We start from the raw sequence: 22394 nt of genomic DNA on the forward strand, positions 1-22394 counted from the left end.
GGTGTTTATGTGACCATCGCTTATTAGCACCGTAGTGTGCAGGAAGTGGATCTCTTGTGTGGACTGGTCCAGGCTGAGGTTGATGGTGGGATGGAAATTGTTGAAATCCTGGTGGAATTCCTCAAGGGCTTCTTTTCCATGGGTCCAGATGATGAAGATTTCATCAATGTAGCGCAAGTAGAGTAGGTGCATTAGGGGACGAGAGCTGAGGAAGCGTTGTTCTAAGTCAGCCATAAAAATGTTGGCATACTGTGGGGCCATGCGGGTACCCATCGCAGTGCCGCTGATTTGAAGGTATACATTGTCCCCAAATGTGAAATAGTTATGGGTGAGGACAAAGTCACAAAGTTCAGCCACCAGGTTAGCCGGATTGTCTGGCTATGTAGACTCCCTCCTCAGGCCCTGCATTACCAGCACTCCCAGCTATCTTCGAGACACCACTGACTTCCTGAGGAAACTACAGTCCATTGGTGATCTTCCTAAAAACACCATCCTAGCCACTATGGATGTAGAAGCCCTCTATACCAACATTCCACACAAAGATGGACTACAAGCCGTCAGGAACAGTATCCCCGATACTGTCACGGCTAACCTGGTGGCAAAAAAGAAAAGGAGTACTAGTGGCACCTTAGAAACTAACAAATTTATTTTAGCATAAGCTTTCTTGAACAACAGCTCACTTCATCGGATGCATTCTGTGGAAAATACAGTGGGGAGATTTTATATACACAGATAACATGAAACAATGGGTGTTACCATACACACTGTAACGAGAGTGATCACTTAAGGTGAGCTATTACCAGCAGGAGAGTGGGGGGGACGGGGACCTTTTGTAGTGATAATCAAGGTGCACCATTTCAGCAATTGACAAGAACATCTAAGGAATGGTGGGGAAGTGGGGGAATAAACATTGGGGAAATAGTTTTACTTTGTGTAAAACCTCTCCAACGCATCATCAAGGATCTACAACCTATCCTGAAGGACGACCCATCGCTCTCACAGATCTTGGGAGACAGGCCACTCCTTGCTTACAGACAGCCTCCCAATCTGAAGCAAATACTTTCCAGCAACCACACCGCACACAACAGAACCACTAACCCAGGAACCTATCCTTGCAACAAAGCCTGTTGCCAACTCTGTCCACATATCTATTCAGGGGATACCATCATAGGGCCTAATCACATCAGCCACACTATCAGAGGCTCGTTCACCTGCGCATCTATCAATGTGATATATGCCATCAAGTGCCAGCAATGCCCCTCTGCCATGTACATTGGCCAAACTGGACAGTCTCTACGTAAAAGAATGAATGGACACAAATCAGACGTCAAGAATTATAACATTCAAAAACCAGTTGGAGAACACTTCAATCTCTCTGGTCACTCGATCACAGACCTAAGAGTGGCTATCCTTCAACATAAAAGCTTCAAAAACAGACTCGAAGGAGAGACTGCTGAATTGGAATTAATTTGCAAACTGGATACAATTAACTTAGGCTGGGAATGGATGAGTCATTACACAAAGTAAAACTATTTCCCCATGTTATTTCTCCCCCCCCACCCTACCCCCCACTGTTCCTCTGATATTCTTGATAACTGCTGGAAATAGCCTACCTTGCTTGTCACCATGAAAGGTTTTCCTCTTTCCCCCCCCCCGCTGCTGGTGATGGCTTATCTTAAGTGATCACTCTCCTTACAGTGTGTATGATAAACCCATTGTTTCATGTTCTCTGTGTGTGTATATCAATCTCCCCTCTGATTTTTCCACCAAATTCATCCGATGAAGTGAGCTGTAGCTCACGAAAGCTTATGCTCTAATAAATTTGTTAGTCTCTAAGGTGCCAAAAAATGTTACAGCACACTATTAATGAAAAATTGCTTACTTTCTCATTTTTACCATGTAATCATAAAATAAATTGATTGAAATATACATATTGTACTTACGTTTCAGTGTATAATAGATAGAGCAGTATAAACAAGTCATTATCTGTACGAAATTTTCATTTGTTCTGACTTTGCTAGCGTTTTTTATGTAGCCTGTTGTAAAACTAGGCAACTATCCAGATGAGTTGATGTACCTGCTGAAAGACCTCTGCATATCCCCAGGGGTACGCTTCCCTCTCATTGAGAACCACTGGTCTATATTATCTTTCCAGAGTAATTTAGTATCAAATATTAATCCAATAAACTAATCCAATAAACTTAAATCTTTTCACTATATCTATTCATTCTCCATACAGATACAGTTTACATTCCTTTGTAGCTTTCCTTTTTTTAAAGTCTTTTGGTTTTAGCAATGGAGAGCTTGAAATCCCATGCATTTCCCTAGTCTGAGGTCTCCTGTAACAGTTAGTTGATTCTCTTTCTCTCATGTCAGTATTTTAGTTCCAAACTCGTAGAGCATAATCTTCTTCAAATAGAATGACACCAACCCCAGCACTTATTTGTTTTGGAAGATCATTTATCATAATATTAAATAAGGTTGGGCTGATAAGACTTCCCTGTGGTGTACCATTTTTAATATTACATATATTCGATGCAACTTTCCCAATTCTGACCTATGTGGTCCATTTAATCAAAATTTCTCTAATCCAGCCATATATTCTTCCTGTTACTCCTATTGTACCTACTTTGTACAGGTTTCAGAGTAGCAGCCGTGTTAGTCTGTATTTGCAAAAAAGAAAAGGAGTACTTGTGGCACCTTAGAGACTAACAAATTTATTTGAGTATAAGCTTTCATGAGCTACAGCTCACTTCATCGGATGTGAGCTGTAGCTCACGAAAGCTTATGCTCAAATAAATTTGTTAGTCTCTAAGGTTCCCCAAGTACTCCTTTTCTTTTCTACTTTGTACAATAGGCCTTTCCTCCATAGCATGTCATGTGCTTTTTCAATAGCTAGAAAGTCATCCCTCATGAAACCTTTGTTTACCATATAGTGGCATTGCACTCTATATGTTTTATGGAAATATGCTTATAAGTGTGAATATGATGTAACTGGAATATGCTTTATGCAAAAGGTCTCTTGTAAGGTATCATTACAAATCTTATAATCTATTGAATATATTCCTCCTATTTGACAGGTTTCAGAGTAGCAGCCGTATTAGTCTGTATTCACAAAAAGAAAAGGAGAGCTTGTGGCACCTTAGAGACTAACAAATTTATTTGAGCATGCATCCGATGAAGTGAGCTGTAGCTCACGAAAGCTTATGCTCAAATAAATTTGTTAGTCTCTAAGGTGCCACAAGCACTCCTTTTCTTATTCCTCCTATTTGTACGTATGTATCATTCTTGTATCTGAAGCTAGAGATATGAAGCATAACTCTGAGGTGCTATTGTAATTATGCAAAGTCTGGGCCATTAATGTTGGTTTGGAAGTTTAATGGCTCCCATTGATTAGGACAATTGGTTGTAAATGATCTGTTTACTTGCAAACCTTCCTGGGTGCATGTGGGCCAGCCCTGGAAGAAAGGAGGCTGTGGCCTCACGGGACATGTGACCATGTCACCTGATACTAGAATCCATCTTAAACCTGGTGCTTTTCCATTTAAAAGGTGGGGTGGAGACCCAGAAAGTCAAAAGATTCCTGCCTTCTGCCAAAGCTATAAAAGGGGGTGGAACAGAACAGAGGGGGTTGCCAGTCATGAAAAAGCGCCTAGTTACCACCTGAGCTGGAACGAACAAGGACTGTCCCGGGGAAAGGATTGGGCCCAGACTAGGAAGGAGTTTAGTCTGTGAGAGAAGCTTATTGGAACATCTTTGAGGGTGAGATTTTACCTGTAAACAGTTTCTTAATGTATTAGGCTTAGAGTTGCATGCTTTTGCTTTATTTTGCTTGGTGACTGACTTTGTTCTGTCATTACTTAAAACCACTTAAATCCTACTTTTTTATTCTTAATAAAATCGCTTTTGTTTATTATTAAACCCAGAGTAAGTGATTAATAGCTGGGGGAGTAAACAGCTGTGTATATCTCTCTATCAGTGTTATAGAGGGCAGACAATTTATGAGTTTAGCTTGTATAAGCTTTATATGGAGTAAAACAGATTTAATTGGGGTTTGGATCCCATTGGGAACTGGGTGTCTGGGTGCTGGAGATAAGTGACCTGCTGAGCAGTTTTTGGTTAAAGTCTGTGGCTTTGCAGCGTGGACCAGTCCTGGGTCTTTGTTGCAGCAGGATTGCGTGTCTGGCTCAACAAGGCAGGGTTCTAGAGTACCAAACTAGCAGGGAAAATCAGCTCAGAGGTAATTCCAGCACGTCAGGTGACAGTCCCAAAGGGGTCTCTGTGACCAAACCCGTCACACATACTTTGTTGTATTTCAGTTTCCAGTTGAACAATATGATCAATGGTGCATCTTCCTCTCCTAAAACTACTCTGCACCTTATCTATAATGCTGTTGTTTTCCACATAGGCAACCAATCTTTCATTCACTCTTCTCTCCATAACTTTACCCTGATAGCACGTAAGGGCAGTCGATCTACAGGCATCCACTTTTTTGGAACGTTTGCCTGGTTTTCTTGTTAGAATCACTACTGCATGTTTCCATACTACTGCTGTTGCTCCTTATTCCCGTATAGTATTATACAATTCCAAAAGAACCCTCAAAATGCTTTCAGGAAGATATCTGAACATTATATTGCATATATTACCATCACCTTAGGACAGATTTTTGCTTATATCAATAGCTTTCTTAAGTTCCACATATAAAACCATTCAGTATAGGATCTTCATGTTTTCCCCAACTACATAATAGTTCATGCCTCTCTTCAATGAATTGTATTTTAATCTGGAAAAAAAAACTTCACTTTGATTTTCATGATTACTGTCCTCTCAGAAAGTTTCTTCTAAAACATCTGCTTTCTCATGATCAGAACTTCTAACTATTTTGTCAGTCCCAATCAGACCTGGGATGAAACTACTCTTATTCTGAATTCCATTCATTTTAATTTGCCTGTATATTTGTGCTTTAGTATCTTTATTTAACCTCCCACAATACTGCATCCAACTCTTTTTCTTTGATTTGGTTATAATTTTTTGTGCTATTGCTTTACTTCCTTTATAGTTCATTAGATCTCCACTGTTCATTGTATCTTTCACTTTCTTATAGGCTTTTTTCCTTTCTTTAACTGCCATTTTGCATTCCTCATTCTACTATGGAAGTGAGTTTTTAGTTTTGGGGTACTTCAATATCTTAAGTATGGCTACAGTAGCTGCTGCTATTATCCCTTTTATTACATTGTTGAAATTCTCTCTGTCATCACTCAAATAGAGCTTCCCTTTCATAACTGACAGCCTGGCTCTTTATAGCCCTAGGTGCTTTCCTGCCCTTTTACTTGATCGAACTGGGACCAGCTGTTCTAGCACAAGGGAGCTGGACCTGCTTCATTTTAGGGGGCCAGCCACTCTGTGACAGACTCGAATAAACTGAAAGTTGACCTAAAAATACCATCTGATTTAGAAAAATATACTTGCAAGTTAAAATAAAACCTTTAGGCTAAAGCACCATACAGGTAAAATTATAGCTGTGCAGTATGTGAGATTTTGGGATAGGTACAATGCAGCTGGATCCAAAAAGGGTAACTGCAAAACCAGAAGAGCATAGCCTCAATGAAATGATTGAGAGAGAGCCTCTGAAATGGCATCTGCTATAAAATTAATTGAACTATCAGGGGGAGGGAGGAATATTTTTGTTTTGGTTGTAGCTCTAGTACATTTCCTGCAAATTTCCTAGGTATTAAGTGAACTTTTGCACTTACCAGCCATGAGGGAGAATTCCCCTTCATCTGCTATGGGTGTCAATTGCTGCAGGGATATTGACTGGATAAAATCTTTGACTGTATGGCTTGGCTTTGTAACAGAGCAGCATGTGATTATAGCAACTCAATATGCCATGCAACCATGTTTTTACTAGTGTAATCTGGGATATCTGAAGCATACTTCCCAGCACAGTTGTCTGGAGCAAGGATTTTGGTGACGCTTTCATAATGGCTGCAGACCTTTCCAGTTTGGAAAATACATTTATTATCTTTGTATGCAGTTTGGCCCAACATTACAGTGACAATCCACCTAGACAGAGCTGCAGTCCTCATGGAGAAGGGACTGGCTGTTACTTAGTGAAGGTTGTTTTCAGGGCCGTGGAATCTTCAACGTCTCCTGCTGTATACTTCTCTGTGTGGAGGTTGGGGGGCGTTGGCTGTTGGTTACAGACCATGCATCCACCGCACTTTGCCTTCCAAATCCCTACACCACAATGTGAAGTGTGGGCTGGCTGGGAGGACAAGCAGTTTGTTCCATCTTTGGGAATAAAAAAGTCTAAACTGCTATAAAATATGCTCTCTTCAAAGCTACTTCTGCAAAAACTGCATATACTGTAAATAGTGCTGTCTAATATGACTTATTCTATGCTGCAATAGTTTCTCTCCACCAAAGGGAAACAACTCATTCCTTGAGTACAAAGCTTCCTGACCAGTTGGAAATAATGACAGTACTGAGGGAGAATATAAATAGTGTGGGTTTTTTACTCAAGCCCATGGGCTCAGCAGCATGCAGCCACTGCTTAGAGTAAGGTGTCCCAACCTTCAGGAATAGCTTCACAATCCATTCCACATATCTGCTTTTCAGACTCTTTATACAAAACTAGTATTCTTGTGCAAGAATGGGTCATCCGATGCCAAATATTTGAGTAAAAGCACCTGGTTGCAGAAAGTATCATAGAAGATTCAATTCAGGCTTGTCATAAAAAAAGGGGGAAAAATGTCATGACCACAGTAATCTCCAGTATCTGAGCACAACCCTTCATCTGCTTTGTTTCCAGCCTGCTCCTCGAAACTTCAGAGAGATATGAAAAGATTTAGCAGGACGGGAAGCTCTCCTCTGCTAAAATTGTTTTTTACAAAGCAATTGACTTTGGTTTATGGGCCAAAATATCAGCTGGTGTAAATTAGTTTGGCTCCATTGAAGATACAGTAGTGTTGCACTGATTTATACCAAGTGAAGATCTGGCACTGTGTTTTTAAGACTAGATTGTGGCTTTGTCACAAACCTTAAGTAAAGAGCAGTATGCAGACCTATTGCTCCAGGAGCAGACTTGGAACTAGATTGTGACTCAGTCACTCATTCTCCTTTGCTCCAAGGGAGGGAAGTAATCTGTTCGACATACAGGCCGCCTGCCATAATCTGGACTCTGAATGGGCGAAGGATTAAAAGCAAGTGAATTCTGCTGTCTTGGACTACTTGGATATTTTGGAGGAGACCCACCGCCAATGGTTTAAGGCTGAGAGATATCCCAATGGGGCAAAACCCTGAATGGTAGCACAATGGCTGAAGGAGCATTGCTAGAAGTAGCACTATTTAACATGATCAGGAAGAATACGGTAGAAAACTGTTTTTGTAACTAAATTGCCATCATTAGACTTCTGCCTTTAGTTGTTACCTTTATATCCTCTTCCTTCCTGGACTAGCAAATTCAAATTTGCTGAAACTGGTTATTGATACTACCTGCTTTCTGCCTCTTTTGGTTTAATATTTTTTCTTGGACATTTCTATCTTTTACATTTAAAAAAATCAAAATAATTTGTAAAATAGCAATCTGATTGAGCACATCTTTTTTTTTTTTAGGAAGCAAATATCTTGCCTCTGTGCTGATTTAGGGACATATCCTGCTATCAGTGTTTATACTGATCTCCCCAGTGAAAGGCAGTTAATGACCAGACCTAACAATACTTCTATGCAAAAACTGGCACTAATAAAGCATTTTATTTGAACAATCCATCAATGCCACTGAACTGGAGAGGCCTATGCAATGAAGGGCAACAGTTAACCATTACATAGGGTCAGACATTACAGGGGGAAGAGAAGATATTTTATAAAGTGCAATCGAGGCAAATTCCTACTCTTCAAAATGCAGCTGAGGGCACATCTACACTACAATTAATAATCTAAGCCAATTACAACACAGTTACAGTATGTCTGGATGGGACCTAACCATGTTTTGTTTCCTGTAATTGGGCTAAAGCTATTGAATCCCCTAATTTAGTTACATTTGTAGTGTAGACAGGCCCATCAGTACTTTAATGTCCCCACATTTCAAACAGGACTTTGTGTTTTGTGTAATTGTCTGAAAAATCCACACAGTAAACTGCCTGGAGCAAACATATTTAACTTGAGGAGGAGGGGTTGAATGAAGCCCTCCGTAGATCTAAACCTATACTTACAGAGAGATTAAATATGGCTAAATAGGTGTTCAAATCATAAAGCCATCCCTCCAGCAGAGCCTAAAAATCTCCATTAGCGTTCAGTTTCTATTATTTCCTTTTATACTAGATTCTTTCTCCATAGAGCATGTTGCTGATAAACACCCCTAACCCCTTCTAATCACTTTTAACATATGTATGCTGATAATCTCCTACCCTTCAGTTCTCCATTGAGGGTAGTAGCTATATTGTTAACTCTCATAGACTTTAAGGTCAGAAGGAACCACCATGATCATCTAGTCTGACCCGCACATTGCAGGCCACAGAACCTCACCCACCCATTCGTGTATTAGACCCTAACCTCTGGCTGAGTTACGGAAGTCCTCATATCATGTTTTAAAGACTTCTGTGGGGCAGAGACTGTCTTTCCCTTATATACATGGACAGTGCCTAACACAGTGGGTCCCCTTCCCCGACTGGGTCTTCTAGGAGCAACCACAATACAAATAAACAACAGCCACAATAATAGGATTCCCTCTAAGTTGTTCTGTTGTTTGCTCCTTCAAACTTCCAGTGATATACAATAATAATAATCTTTACACAGCCATTTATAAAACACTAAATAATTTTCTGCCATAATTATGCCTCATAGGCTCCATTTTACAGACACTATGTACTTCAGAGCAGACTTTTGAAATGCTGCCTATTAATGTTTGCTAGCAGAAAGGGTCAAATACTTTGTTCATCTCATTTTGCCAACTCTCTGCTATGTGATGAAATTTTTTTAATGGCAACATAATTGTGTGTTGACCCTGTCTAATTAAATACTTTAGTTAGCTGTAATTCACCATATAACCAAGTGTTTCATTATAAATACTATCAAACGGTAAATAGAAAATAGTTTTTACTTCCTAGAGCTACTGCATTTTATGCGGTATATGGTACCAGATTTACAGCCCGTCCTGATAGATGCTGATCATGCTCAACTATAACTGGAAACTCATTGAATCAAACTGGGTTAGGCCCATAATGCTCTTAAAAAGCTGTTTGTGTTCTGCTCAGACAGGGAATTGTAACTATTGCATTCAATAGCAAAGTGTTAGCAGTTGATTCAGCAGTAAATAAAAGACCATCCACTGAAATGGTGTGTGCATTATGTGGTGAAAATAGAAACATGAGAAAGGATTATTGCTCTCAGGCAGATGAAATAGTTCAAATTGTAAAAACAGTTTTAGGAAAGTCACGATCTTTATGTTACTGTGATTGCTATGATCATTAACAGAGGATTTATAATACAGTAGAATTAAAGACAGGAAAGTGGACACAAAATCTCATTCAATTGAATTGAAAAGTTATTTCAGGAACTAAACAACAGATAAAGTATAATTTTGTAAGAAAAAGCAAAAGGTAAAAAAAAATCCTGATGAAACTGGGATATTTTTGGAATTTACATGATTAAAATTAGATCCTGCCAAAATCAAAATCTCAGGCAAAAATTGTACAATTGGAAGTTTACAGAATAGACAGGATATCAATGTCTATTCTCACCCAGAAATATCATACACATCTTACCACCAAGAGAAGAAAAAAGGCGGATATTTTGGCACCTTTGGCATACACAGGTCAGGCAATGAGAAGGGATACAGAGTAGGAAGTCAGGGAAGGCACTTTAATCACAGTAAGCAGATTTTGTAGTTCTCTGCAGGTGTGGCTAGTTTCCCCCCAGAACCAAGAAACCTGAGCTGTGTTCCTTGTAATGTGAAACACTATTAACTGTCCCATTCAGAGGCTTGGAAAATCAGAGGCTACCTCAGTTTGTAGTAGCAACTGCAGGGTGGTTCAACTGCTGATTGGCAGCCTAGGATGAGGGAAGGGATACTTTCCACTTGACCCTATAGTGATTCCCAGTCCAGTTATTCAGGCCAACAGTGGAGACAGTATTTAAGGCCACTAGAAAAGTGAAAAAAAAATTAAAACTGAAGAACAGATGATGCAGAAAAATAATGGTGTTGAAGCAGTGCTCTGGTGAACATGGTTTGAACAGTATACCGCCTAGTTCACCTAGTGGTTGCACCGGCCCTTACTAATCTTTGACAGTAGCCTGTAAGCCTAATTGCGTCCCACTGCTTTACAGGAGCCCTCTGAGGAAAGAGGATTCTTACCTTACTTATGGGAAATTTCATTTGTGTTTATTGACAAACCTTGAGAGGGGTGTACTATCTGGGATCAGCTGGAGGGCAGAGCCACATCAGACTGGGCTGATATGCAGAAACTTAGGGTTCTGCAGAAGCCTGGGTGAACGTTGCGGCGTGGTGGTCCAGGGCTTAGTGCCATGCTGATAAACCAAACATTTCATTTTTATACAGACCGAAAGAAACCTAATAAACTGCACATCATATAAACAGAGGACAACTTTAGTTTATGACAAATGAGATTCCTCTACATTGACAGTGGACCTGTTATGTATAGGAATGATAAATCTGCATATAAAGGGAACAACACAGTGTGACTTTTGCACTGCATGTAATGAAAAAAAAAACAACCCAGTACTGATGTTAGAATAGTATGTGCCTTAAAGATAAGAAGATAATGTACTTGTTTTAATAATTTCATGTTCAGTCATTTCAACAGCCTGGCTTTTGTCAGAATTTTAAAATAAAGGTTTGGACACTTAAAAAATAAGGGCTCAATAACTCTTTAAGAAAAAAATCAACTAAAATGTGTGTGCAAAATTATCATTAGTTAGATTTTTCTAGTCAGTATAGAGGATTATTATGGATCATAAAAATATCTTTATGTGCTTTAAGGGATAAAGCTTCAATTCTGCAAAGTGTTGAGCACTTCCTATCCATTTCCCAGGTCTTATTGAGTTTAACTAGTTACAGGTGCAATTATTTGCAAGTACAAACATTATACCCAGAAAGATGGAGGTTAGTTTGTGGGTTTGTTTGGTTTTTTTTTTTTTTTTTTTTGGTGGGGGACGGCAGTTGATTTTTTGTTTTTTAAATCAAGCCTTATGTGCACAGAATCTGTAAATATCATTAAGGATTCTGCAAATGTGGGAAAACAGATTGACAGAGCCAGAAGAGTACCCAGAAGTCACCTACTACAGGACAGGCCCAACAAAGAAAACAACAGAACGCCACTAGCCATCACCTTCAGCCCCCAACTAAAACCTCTCCAACGCATCATCAAGGATCTACAACCTATCCTGAAGGACGAGCCATCACTCTCACAGATCTTGGGAGACAGACCAGTCCTTGCTTACAGACAGCCCCCCAATCTGAAGCAAATACTCACCAGCAACCACACACCACACAACAGAACCACTAACCCAGGAACCTATCCTTGCAACAAAGCCCGTTGCCAACTCTGTCCACATATCTATTCAGGGGATACCATCATAGGGCCTAATCACATCAGCCACACTATCAGAGGCTCGTTCACCTGCGCATCTACCAATGTGATATATGCCATCATGTGCCAGCAATGCCCCTCTGCCATGTACATTGGCCAAACTGGACAGTCTCTACGTAAAAGAATGAATGGACACAAATCAGACGTCAAGAATTATAACATTCAAAAACCAGTTGGAGAACACTTCAATCTCTCTGGTCACTCGATCACAGACCTAAGAGTGGCTATACTTCAACAAAAAAGCTTCAAAAACAGACTCCAACGAGAGACTGCTGAATTGGAATTAATTTGCAAACTGGATACAATTAACTTAGGCTGAATAGAGACTGGGAATGGATGAGTCATTACACAAAGTAAAACTATTTCCCCATGGTATTTCTCCCTCCCACCCCACCCCCCACTGTTCCTCTGATATTCTTGTTAACTGCTGGAATTAGCCTACCTTGCTTGTCACCATGAAAGGTTTTCCTCTCCCCCCCCCCTGCTGGTGATGGATTATCTTAAGTGATCACTCTCATTACAGTGTGTATGATAAACCCATTGTTTCATGTTCTCTGTGTGTGTGTGTATAAATCTCTACTCTGTTTTTTCCACCAAATGCATCTGATGAAGTGAGCTGTAGCTCACGAAAGTTTATGCTCTAATAAATTTGTTAGTCTCTAAGGTGCCACAAGTACTCCTTTTCTTTTTGCGAATACAGACTAACATGGCTGCTACTCTGAAACATGTTCATCTATGTGTCTGATAATTCTGTTTACTATAGTTTCAACCAATTTGCCTGGTACTGAAGTCAGGCTTCCCATCCTGTAATTACCAGTATTGCCTAAAAAGAATGGCTTATGCATGGGAATCTCCCTCTCATTCTCTGCAATGAAGACAGATGCACAGCATTAATTTAGCTTCTCTCCAGTGGCCTTATTTTCCTTGTGTTAAATGAGGTGAAGTGCAGGAGTTGGGTAAAAAGAAATGATATGTAAGTTGGGCTTCTTTTGCCACAGAGGGGAAATAATACAACAAAAGGAATAATTTTTCCCCCAACAGCATTTTTGCCCAGCTGTGTGAATAGGGAAGGATCTGTTATACAAATTGCGCCTGTCCATAATAAGATGCTTGTTACTTAAACCACTCCCCGGAACTCTTTGTTGTGAAGAACAAGACTGAAATACTCCATGCTAGATTAAACAGAACAGAAATAATGTGAGCATGAGAATGGAAACTGATACAGGAGCTGCAGTGTTTGAAGAACACATGCAAAAATTGCTAATGTAACAGTAGGAGAAATTAATGGTGTGTTGAAAAACTAATCAAGGGGAGATGACAGTATAAGGATACCTGTAGGTACATCAAGTATGAAAGCGTATGTTTGCCATTGCCACTAACTGTACAGAGAAAAAAGGTCCTTTACTAATTGGCAGAAACTGGAGAACCATGCATTACATAACAGATTTTGTGTCAAATTTAGAAGAAAAACAGAGATCTGTTTGATTGTTTCTTTTTTTAATACGGACAAGATTTTAGTGAAAGGTATAATAATACTAAAACACAAGTGGTTAATGCTAATTGGCTGTTTCTTAATGTTTATCCTCTGTCTTGCACTGTGTAAAAACCTGTTGAAAGAAGTGCAGAAACAGCATATAATTTAATCGAGAAAGTTTAAATGGGTTATACTGGTGTTGTGTATTCCTAAAACAAATGGAAGTGTTGAGATTGGTAGTGATTATAAATTCACCATAAGTAGTTGGCCTCCCCCAGCCTATTTTAATATTTACTTAGTGTTGCCAATTCTCATGATTTTGTCATGATTCTCATGATAATTATCGTGGCCCTTAAAGCCCGAACTCCTGGAGTCAAGTGGATATGTGATGATTTCAGCCTTCATTCTTAAAGATAAAGTAGGGCTTTCAATTAATCGCAGTTAATGCCTGTGATTAACTGAAAACCAAATTAACATGTTAATTTTTTTAACTGTGTTAATTGCATACTTCTGGGCTGGGAGAGAGGCATCGACTGTGGAGGGACCTGACGGTGTCCGGTCAGGCGCAGTAACCCAATCCACCTCCAGAGGGTGAGAAGAGGAGAGCAGAGAAGAGGAAGTGGCTCCCATCCCGGCTCCGGTGAGAAGTAGGGATCCTGGCCATGCAATGCCCCATTGACCCCACCCAGTCCCTAGTTCCATGCCATGCCTCATTGTCCATGGCTGGCCCCTTGCCCTGAGGACTAACACCTCACCCCTCCACACCATACCCCATTGCTCCTGATCAGCCCCTCACTCCGGGGGATACCCCATAGAAAACAGGGGCCTGGTGAACTCAGCCTCCCTGCACCAACCTCTCCTCCCCTGACACATGCCAAATCCCTGCAGTAAAATCCACCCTCCATTGCAAACGAGCTCGCTCAGCTGAAGGGAACCCACCTAGCTCAGTAAAAGGAGGAGAGCCTGGTGAGCCCAGTACCAGAAATCACCCTTCCAGAAGCAGAGCCAGACTCCTCCCTCACTGTCATCCTTCATGGCTTGCTTCCCCCTGAACACTGAATTCAGGTTTCTAAGATGAAACTCTCTTCCTTTTTGGAAAGTATGCAAGTCTGGCAAGCTTAGAAACCTAACCCAACAGGAGAAGCATCAAGAATTCACCCTTCTGCTGCACAACTCACACCCTTCCCCCTCCAGAATACTGACTTTCTGAGATAAAAAAATCCTTTCCCTTCCATAAGCCACAACTCCTCTACAGAAGGAACAAGAAGTAGACCTGAGTGTACTTGTAGGCGCTAAAGTTTTACATTTTTTTTTTTTTTGAGTGAAGTTACATATAAAAAAAAGTACATTTGTAAGATCAACTTTCATGATAACGATTGCAGTACATTACGTGTATGAGGTGAATTGAAATACCATTCTTTTGTTTCTTTTTTACAGTGCAAATATTTGTAATAAAAAATAATAAAGTGAGCAGTGTATACTTTTCACAGTAGCAGCCGTGTTAGTCTGTGTATTCGCAAAAAGAAAAGGAGTACTTGTGGCACCTTAGAGACTAACACATTTATTTGAGCATAAGCTTTCGTGAGCTACAGCTCACTTCATCGGATGCATTCAGTGGAAAATACAGTGGGGAGATTTATATAGACAGAGAACATGAAACAATGAGTGTTACCACAGAGTAAGGAGAGTGATCACTTAAGATGAGCTATTACCAGTGGGGTAGGGAAGAAAACCTTTTGTAGTGATAATTAAGGTGGGCCATTTCCAGCAGTTGACAAGACCCTCTGAGGAACAGTGCGGGGAGGGAGCAGGGGATAAACATGGGGAAATAGTTTTACTTTACTGGATACAATTAATTTAGGCTTGAATAGAGACTGGGAGTGGATGGGTCATTACACAAGTACGCCTTTTCTTTTAGTGTATACTTTGTATGCTGTGTTGTAATTGAAATCAATATATTTGAAAATGTAGAAAACATCCAAAAATATTTAAATAGTATTCTTTTATTAACAGTGGGATTAAAACTGCAATTAATCACGATTAATTTTTTTCATCACTTGACAGCCCTAAAAAAAGTAAGTTTCTAGCCTTCATGGCTGTGGCAAAAGCTTCAAAATGTGACCCTTGTGCACTCTAAAGGCTCAGAAAGCAGGAGAAAATAAAAAGAGCCACAAATCTACTATCCTTATGTAATCTCATGATTTTAAATTTTATGATTTTTGGTGAGCCTGACTTATGATTTTTGAACATTTGGTGTAGTCAATACTGTTTACTTATATGGGGAAAGTGAGATTGGTGTACATGAACACCATTACTCACAACACTTATGCAAACCAGGCATACTTTACATGTGCTCTAGGGTTTTTGTCTTCTATTGGTTAGTATAGACAGGTGCCCTGTGACAGAATGCACCCCTGTATTCACACCTTACACATTATAATTTTTGTACAAGGCATGCCTTGTGATGTATCATTTGAAAACTCATAATTTGCTGATCAATAATATTATGGTAAAATGCATGTAGCAATATGAAGTTTAAACTTATGAACATAAGCTGAAATCATGGTGTTTCCCAGATAAATTTGGGGTGTAGCTAAAAAACACACTGCTGATTGACATGAGTTTCACCAGCAAAACTGCTCAGCACTATGTCAGTAGGAGAGGCTCTCCTACCAACATAGCTAACATTGCTCGTTGGGAGTGGTTTAATTATGCTGGCAGGAGAGCTCTGTCGTGCTGGCAGAGTGGCTACACAGGAGCCCTGACGCTGGCACAGTTGTAGTGGTTCAACTGTGCAGCTGTAAAGTCTGTAGTGTAGACATGGCCTAAACCAGTTTCTAAAAGATAAAGGGCAAACAGATGCCCCAGCCAGGTGTCAACAAAGCTGATGCACCATCACCTATCAAGTGGCCATTCTTTGTCAAGTAAGGGGGAAGGGGCGAAGAGAGCGGCATCTTAGAACAGAAGCAGCATAAGGTCTCCTTCCTCCGCCAGCCCCCCTCAATGGGTTCTCAACTGGAAATGCTTTTCCAAAGCGGGACTGACACTATAGAAAGGAGGGGCAGACACCCCAGGACCCCCCCCCCCCCCCCGTGAGCCAGGCTGGGTAAAGCAGCGCGGGGAAAACACCGATGCGGCAACGCCACCGCCGCTGTGCTTGTTAACCGCACAGGCGCGCGCCCCGTGCTGACGCGCCCGTTCCATCCCCTTAACGTCGCCCGCCTGTGTGTGCTCGCTCGCAGCTCTGGCGGAGCAGCGACAGCAGCATCAAAATCCCTAGTGAGCATGCGCACACACCCCGCACGTCCTCCCCTGGACAAGCAGCCTCCCCCGACGTTCCTTTCTCGGTTAGTTTACTTCCACGCACGCGCAGAAAACACCGTCCGCCGCACAGCCAGTCTCTGGGTAGGGCTGGCCCACTCGCCGCTACAGTACAGCCTATGACGTCACATGGAGCAGAGGCTCGCGATATTTCGTGTTTGTTCTGCTCCGCCGGTGCCGGCGAACACGGGGGGGGGGGGCTGCGTTTGTGACCCGCCCTGCGGGGAGGCGGGGTTGTGAGGCCCCGCCCCGAGCTATGTGCCGCCGCCTTCGCCGCTTGCAGGATCGAGAGCGGCCGAGCCGCTGGGGACCCTTCGCTGCCGCCCCGGGGGCCGGAGCATGAGCCTGGCGCCCGGACGCCTGCAGTGAGACCAGCCGGGCCCCGCGTTCTCTGCGCCATGAATCTGCACCAGGTGCTGACCGGCGCCGTGAACCCCGGCGACAACTGCTTCTCCGTGGGGAGCCTCCACGACCAGCCGCTCACGGTGAGTCCCGGGCCGGGCTGCCCAGCTGTCCCGAGCCACCCGCTGGCGGGGCCTCTGCAGTCTGCCGGGCAGCCCCCCCCCCCCAGCGTTCCCAGGGCTACTCCCGGGTGCTGAGCGCCCCCCCTCCCGGCCCATGGGCCCCCTCTTCCCATTCGCTCCGTCCTGCCCTCCCGCTGGGAACGAGACTCCTCTTCTCCCGGCCCCGTCCGTCCTGCACCGACACAGGCTGGCCTGAACTAGCCGGGAACCAGGTCGCTGGCTGGATGCGTCCGGGAGGGGTGGGATTGGCATGGGCTCGTTCAGGTGCACGGCGGACACATGACCCGAGAGGCGGGGGAGCAGCGCAGCGCAGCTGATGAGATCAAAGTGCTGCTAAAGTGTGATGAGTAGGGACGCTTCATTTCTTGCGCTTCTGTTGCCGCTGTTAATATTATCGTACAATAGCGCACACCCAGTGTGCTAGGCACTGTCCACGTACACACGCAGGATGACACACTACACAGCTTAAGGCCTATAGTACACCTGTTCAGAACTCCTATTGGGGGGGAGAAGTATTCACGCCCTTTTTAAGATCATGGTTAATGACGCTTGTGGAGAAAAAGCTATAAGCAATACATATATATAAATGTGAGCAATGCCATGTTAAAATACACTTAACATAGTGTCTTTCAAGTGTCTTTTCAGTTTGCAAGGGTAAGTATGTGGTGCCTTAAGAAAGTGAATCTACATGTTAAATTTCATAAATGTCACCTTGAAAACGTGAGTAAAATATTTTAAAGTCCTTACGCTGGCATAAGCTAACACTTCATTTCATTTTGAGTAGATGACACTAATGACAAGTCGACACTACAGCGCTACATCGGCGCAGTTGCACATCTGTAGTGCATCTGGTGAAGACTTGTTATGCTGACAGGAGAGCCCTCTCCCATTGGCATAATTACTCCATCTTGGCGAGAAGTAGAAGCTGTGTTGTTTGGGAGAGCGTCTCGCTGACATAGAGCCGGTGTGGATAGTGTGAAATTTGCATCACTCGGGGATGCGGGTGAGGCATCTTCACATCACTGAGCGAGTAAATTAGATTGACTTAAGCATTAGTCTAACACAGCTATCCCTCTGATACATCGGCATCCAATGAAGTGAGCTGTAGCTCACGAAAGCTTATGCTCAAATAAATTTGTTAGTCTCTAAGGTGCCACAAGTACTCTTTTTTTTTTTTTTTTTTTTTTTTTTTTTCTAATACAGACTAACATGGCTGCTACTCTGAAACCTGTCTTTAGGCATTAGTGTAGACCTGCCCTAAGAGAAATATTAGAGGTCCTTCAGAGTGGCAAAGAAAAAAAACCACCCTTGAAGATAGAGCTACTTTTAGTACACTTAAAGTTCAGAAAGGCACTTTTTTTCTTTTTTTTTTTTTTGCGTAGTAACTCTGAATTATGTTCTAAAATCTTGAAGTTAAAGCTAGTATTTCTGAACTTCCTGTTTCATGCACCCTGCTGCTGGAAAGTAACTGTGCATAGCACTTTAAATACATATTAGGCTTCTGTACAGTTTTTAATTTTTTGTTCATAAGGATTTTTCTCCTTATCCTTTCACTCTCCAAAGTCCACTATTCTACCCTCCCTTTGTTGAGTGGAGTGACTAATTTATATGAGTTTTGTTTGTCTATAAAGTTAAATAAGTATCCTCATCATTATAAACTATGGAGTTCAAAAGACTCAATCTTCAGTCTAAATGTAAACTATTCTCTTCTATTTCTCTTCTCTCCCTGGTTTGACTCCCTCTTTCTTGGGGTGCCTCATCATCCGAGTATCTTATCCTCATTCTTTTCCTATCTTTTCCCATTAAATGATGCTGTGATATTGTTGCTGTGCTTAAGTCTTTGGCTGGATGAAACTGTCAGGAAACTAGTCAGTTTTGCTTGGTATACAGTATATCAGAAGGGGCCCAAAGTAGAACTTAGCAGATTTGTCAGTTTTGCTCTGGAACAGCAGCATCCAAGTGCTGTAAACTGTGGGATATCTTCAGTCTTGCATCAAGTTTAACTTACTACCTGATTTGTGGGAGAGCGATTGCTAGACTTATTTTTAGTCTTTGTTTGTGGATACTCGGCACGCTCCTGTGCTCCTTTGCTGAGTTTTTTAACGACGACAACATTGGAAAACAAAATACTTGTTCATTATCTGACACGGTGATCATCTTGCAGGGAGTTTCCTCTGGAGGGCCTCTATTGAAGTAATGTGGGCTCCATGTCATCACAGCAATTTTCCTGAGTAGTTGCAGATTCAGAACCTGCAAGTTGCTGCTCAGAAGAGGAAGTAATCAGAATAAAGCTTTGTTATAGATAGTCAGCTCAATCAGTTTGGAAAAAAAAAAAGTTAAAAGTAGCTTACAGTACTACACCTGCTTTTGGATCCAACTTTCAGATTTCCCTATTGTGGTGTGTGTGTGTGTGACTCACAAGCAGCATGAAACTGTATGTGAAAAACAAATGGTAATTTCCTTTACAGCAAAGCGACATTAATTGTGTAAAGTAAAGAAGCGAGACAAATAGAGAATTATCTTATCTTTTAATTATACTAAAGTTTAGATCCGTCTTGTAATAACATTAGGTTCCTTTTTTAAAACTTCAAGTTATCAGGATCACTTCCATAGAGTGGCTGCTGAGCAATTTTGTCCGGTATTGCTGCCTGTCTGATTAGAAGAGTGTTTAGTACTCTATAATGACCTGGAAGTGGTAGCTTTCTCTTGAGAGGGAGGAATGTGCCAAACAGTACTGTTTTGAGTAATACTACCTTGAGAGACCTTTGTTTACAAGAGCAGTTTTGACACAAATATAATCTTTGTGGTGTGCAGGAAAGCATATTACTAATGGATTTTTTAGCCAGTAGTCTCAAACCCAGAGAACAAAAATGTTCTTCATTGACTTTTGGGAGCGGAGGGGGTTCTGGCCTTGGTGATAATACAGAAACATAAGTTCTAGTCAGCCTCAAGTTTGGACCTCCCTCATACTAGCAGTACAGAAACAATGTTGTAGTTGTGACTCAAACACCTGGACCCCCCTGATGGATTATACACTAGTTCATGGGTTCTCAGTACAAGTCTTCCTGACTTGTATCTGCCTAGTGTTAGTGATTCAAAACCTAGTAAGTTCTACTGAACGTGAAGTTCTGAGCACTTCTTTTTGTTTTCAGTTGTCTTGCACGTGATAAGTGAGAATATATGCACCTTAGAACATGCTGTTTGCTGATGACTTGGTGATATATGCAGAAGATTAAGACTGTAAGCCAACTTTGAACAGTGGCAACATAGTTTTGAGCAGGCTGGACTTCACTTTAGTCATACCACCATTCACTCTATGAGAACTGAAGGAGGACTCAACATACAGGATATCACGGGAAGAAAGCTTAGGGGGGGAAAAAAGAGAATTTAAATACCTAGAATCAGTGGTTACTGACGATGGTGCCCTCCAGAATGATGCCCGGCATCATACTAAAGTTGCTCGGTGCAAATGGTAGGAGCTGATCCAAGTTCTTTGCAATAACTTTATTGGCATCTTTTTAAGAGTGGTCAAATCACAGTTTTATACAATCCTAATGTACAGAACAGGGACTTGGCCAGCCACTAGAAAAGAAATGGGTATGTTGTCCAAATGAAGCTGTTGAGATGGTTGGAGACTGTGATAGGAAACTAAATGATGTAAAGGATCTAATAAAGGTTGCTCCAATGGAAGACAAGTTGAGGGAGGCTATGCTACGCGGATATGGGCATATCCAGGGGAGACCCGAGAGCTATGTTGGTAGCAGTGATCTTCCCCTGGTTGTCTTCCATCAATGACCAAAGTCTTGGTATATGGACTGGATATCAGTGGACATTGGAGAGACCAGACTGCATTGCAGCCTAGAATTCTATCATGAATTTTGGAAGAAGGCTATAAAAGTTACTGACCTAAAATAGGGAAGTGGCAAGAAAGGAAACAACTTGTGAAGCCTAATGTATATTTGCTATTTTTAGCTTCGGTACACTTAAGATGAGAATTGAGTACTAGAATACAGAGAATATATGCTATCATTGTTACTATTAATTCTCTGTTGTTTTAGAGCAGGGGTTCTCAAACTGGGGGTTGGGACCCCTCATGGGGTCACAAGGTTATTACATGGGGGGTCACGAGGTGTCAGCCTCCACCCCAAATCCCGTTTTGCTTCCAGCATTTATAATGGTGTAAAATATATAAAAGTGTTTTTAATTTATAAGGGGGGAGTCGCATTCAGAGGCTTGCTATGTGAAAGGGGTCATCAATAAAAAAAAGTTTGAGAGCCACCATTTTAGAGCCCACAAGTATGTAAGCCAACAAGTAAGGCACTTCACCAAAATGCTACCTACTTGGCTTTCTCTAACATCTGCAGTTTGAAGCAACTTGGCTTATAAGTTTAAGTATTACCTCCCACACTCGCTGTGGATGCTACTTTAATATCTGAAGCATTGTTCAAGGTGTTGCCTCAAATTGTGTAATCAATACTGTCACCACTGTCTATGTTGAATGGCTTTGTAGATGTTTGTTTACTTATTTCTGCTTTAGTGACTCTTACAGTCCTTTTAAAAAATATTTATACTGTGCTAACTCCTACTTTTGTGTTGTGAGTTTACAGTTGTTAACTCTACAATGTATAAAAATAGCTTAAACTAGAGTTTGCGGGAACTTGGAAGTTCTAGTGGTCATTACGAAATTTCAGGGAAGTATAAAAAGCAAATGACTTGGTAATATGCATATTATATATTTCTCAACTCTAATGCTGGTACTTTACTGGAGAAGAAACTTCTGTTCCATTATATTTTCTCTTAATTATTGGAATGGTCACTTAAAGAAAGTATTGTTGGTGTGGCTCCATTTATTTAGTCATTTCTTTCAAAGATATATTTTTACAAACTTGTTAATTAATGTTAAGATGTCAGTTTTAAAATGTAATATGTTTTGGAGGAAAGAGTATACTGCAGCGATTAATACAATCGTATGACATTTTTTTATCTCTTAAAAAAAAAAAGAAGTGATAAATGCTGCAAGGTAAATGTTTACTTTCTTTCCTGACATTGGGTATGAGGAGAAAAACATAAAATAAAAAATGTACACGTAATTACTATATGGTTGAGGAGAACCATTTAATAAATGGCCTTGCCTGAATTCTGTTCAATAGTTCTTCATCATGACTGAGCTTTCGAACATTAATATTATCTTCTTTGTGTTTTTGTAATTGTGGGACAGAGAAATTTTTAGACTTTCTTCCACATTTGGTCTCATCTGTGGTGCAGGACAAGTGACAATTTTAAGGTTAATTTTGTTCAACCAAACAAAAATAGGTACTTCATGCCATTTGAAAGCACAATCGATAGGGGAATTCTGGTATACAGCTTTGTTCCTAGTTCAAATATGTTATATTTTAAAATCTTTACACTTTTACCTGCAATACCTTTTCAGTACACTTTGGGGGTTTCTTTTTTGGGGGGGAAAAAGAG

The 22394-nt window shown here is 41.1% G+C and overlaps 1 protein-coding gene across 7 annotated transcripts in view; it reads left to right on the top strand.

The window, feature by feature from the left end:
- The first annotated feature begins 16418 nt into the window (after positions 1 to 16418).
- The window catches only part of DMXL1 (Dmx like 1), a 146427-nt gene continuing 140451 nt past the window's right edge, over positions 16419 to 22394 (top strand). For all 7 annotated transcript variants that reach the window (XM_038401733.2, XM_043514928.1, XM_043514929.1 and 4 more), the window contains exon 1: positions 16419 to 16886. In XM_038401733.2, the coding sequence (XP_038257661.1) occupies positions 16800 to 16886 (87 nt within the window). In that variant the 5' untranslated portion in view covers positions 16419 to 16799. The remainder of the gene's footprint in view (positions 16887 to 22394) is intronic.

This window comes from Dermochelys coriacea, chromosome 5 (genome assembly GCF_009764565.3).
Source record: "Dermochelys coriacea isolate rDerCor1 chromosome 5, rDerCor1.pri.v4, whole genome shotgun sequence".
NCBI classification, from domain to species: domain Eukaryota; kingdom Metazoa; phylum Chordata; order Testudines; family Dermochelyidae; genus Dermochelys; species Dermochelys coriacea.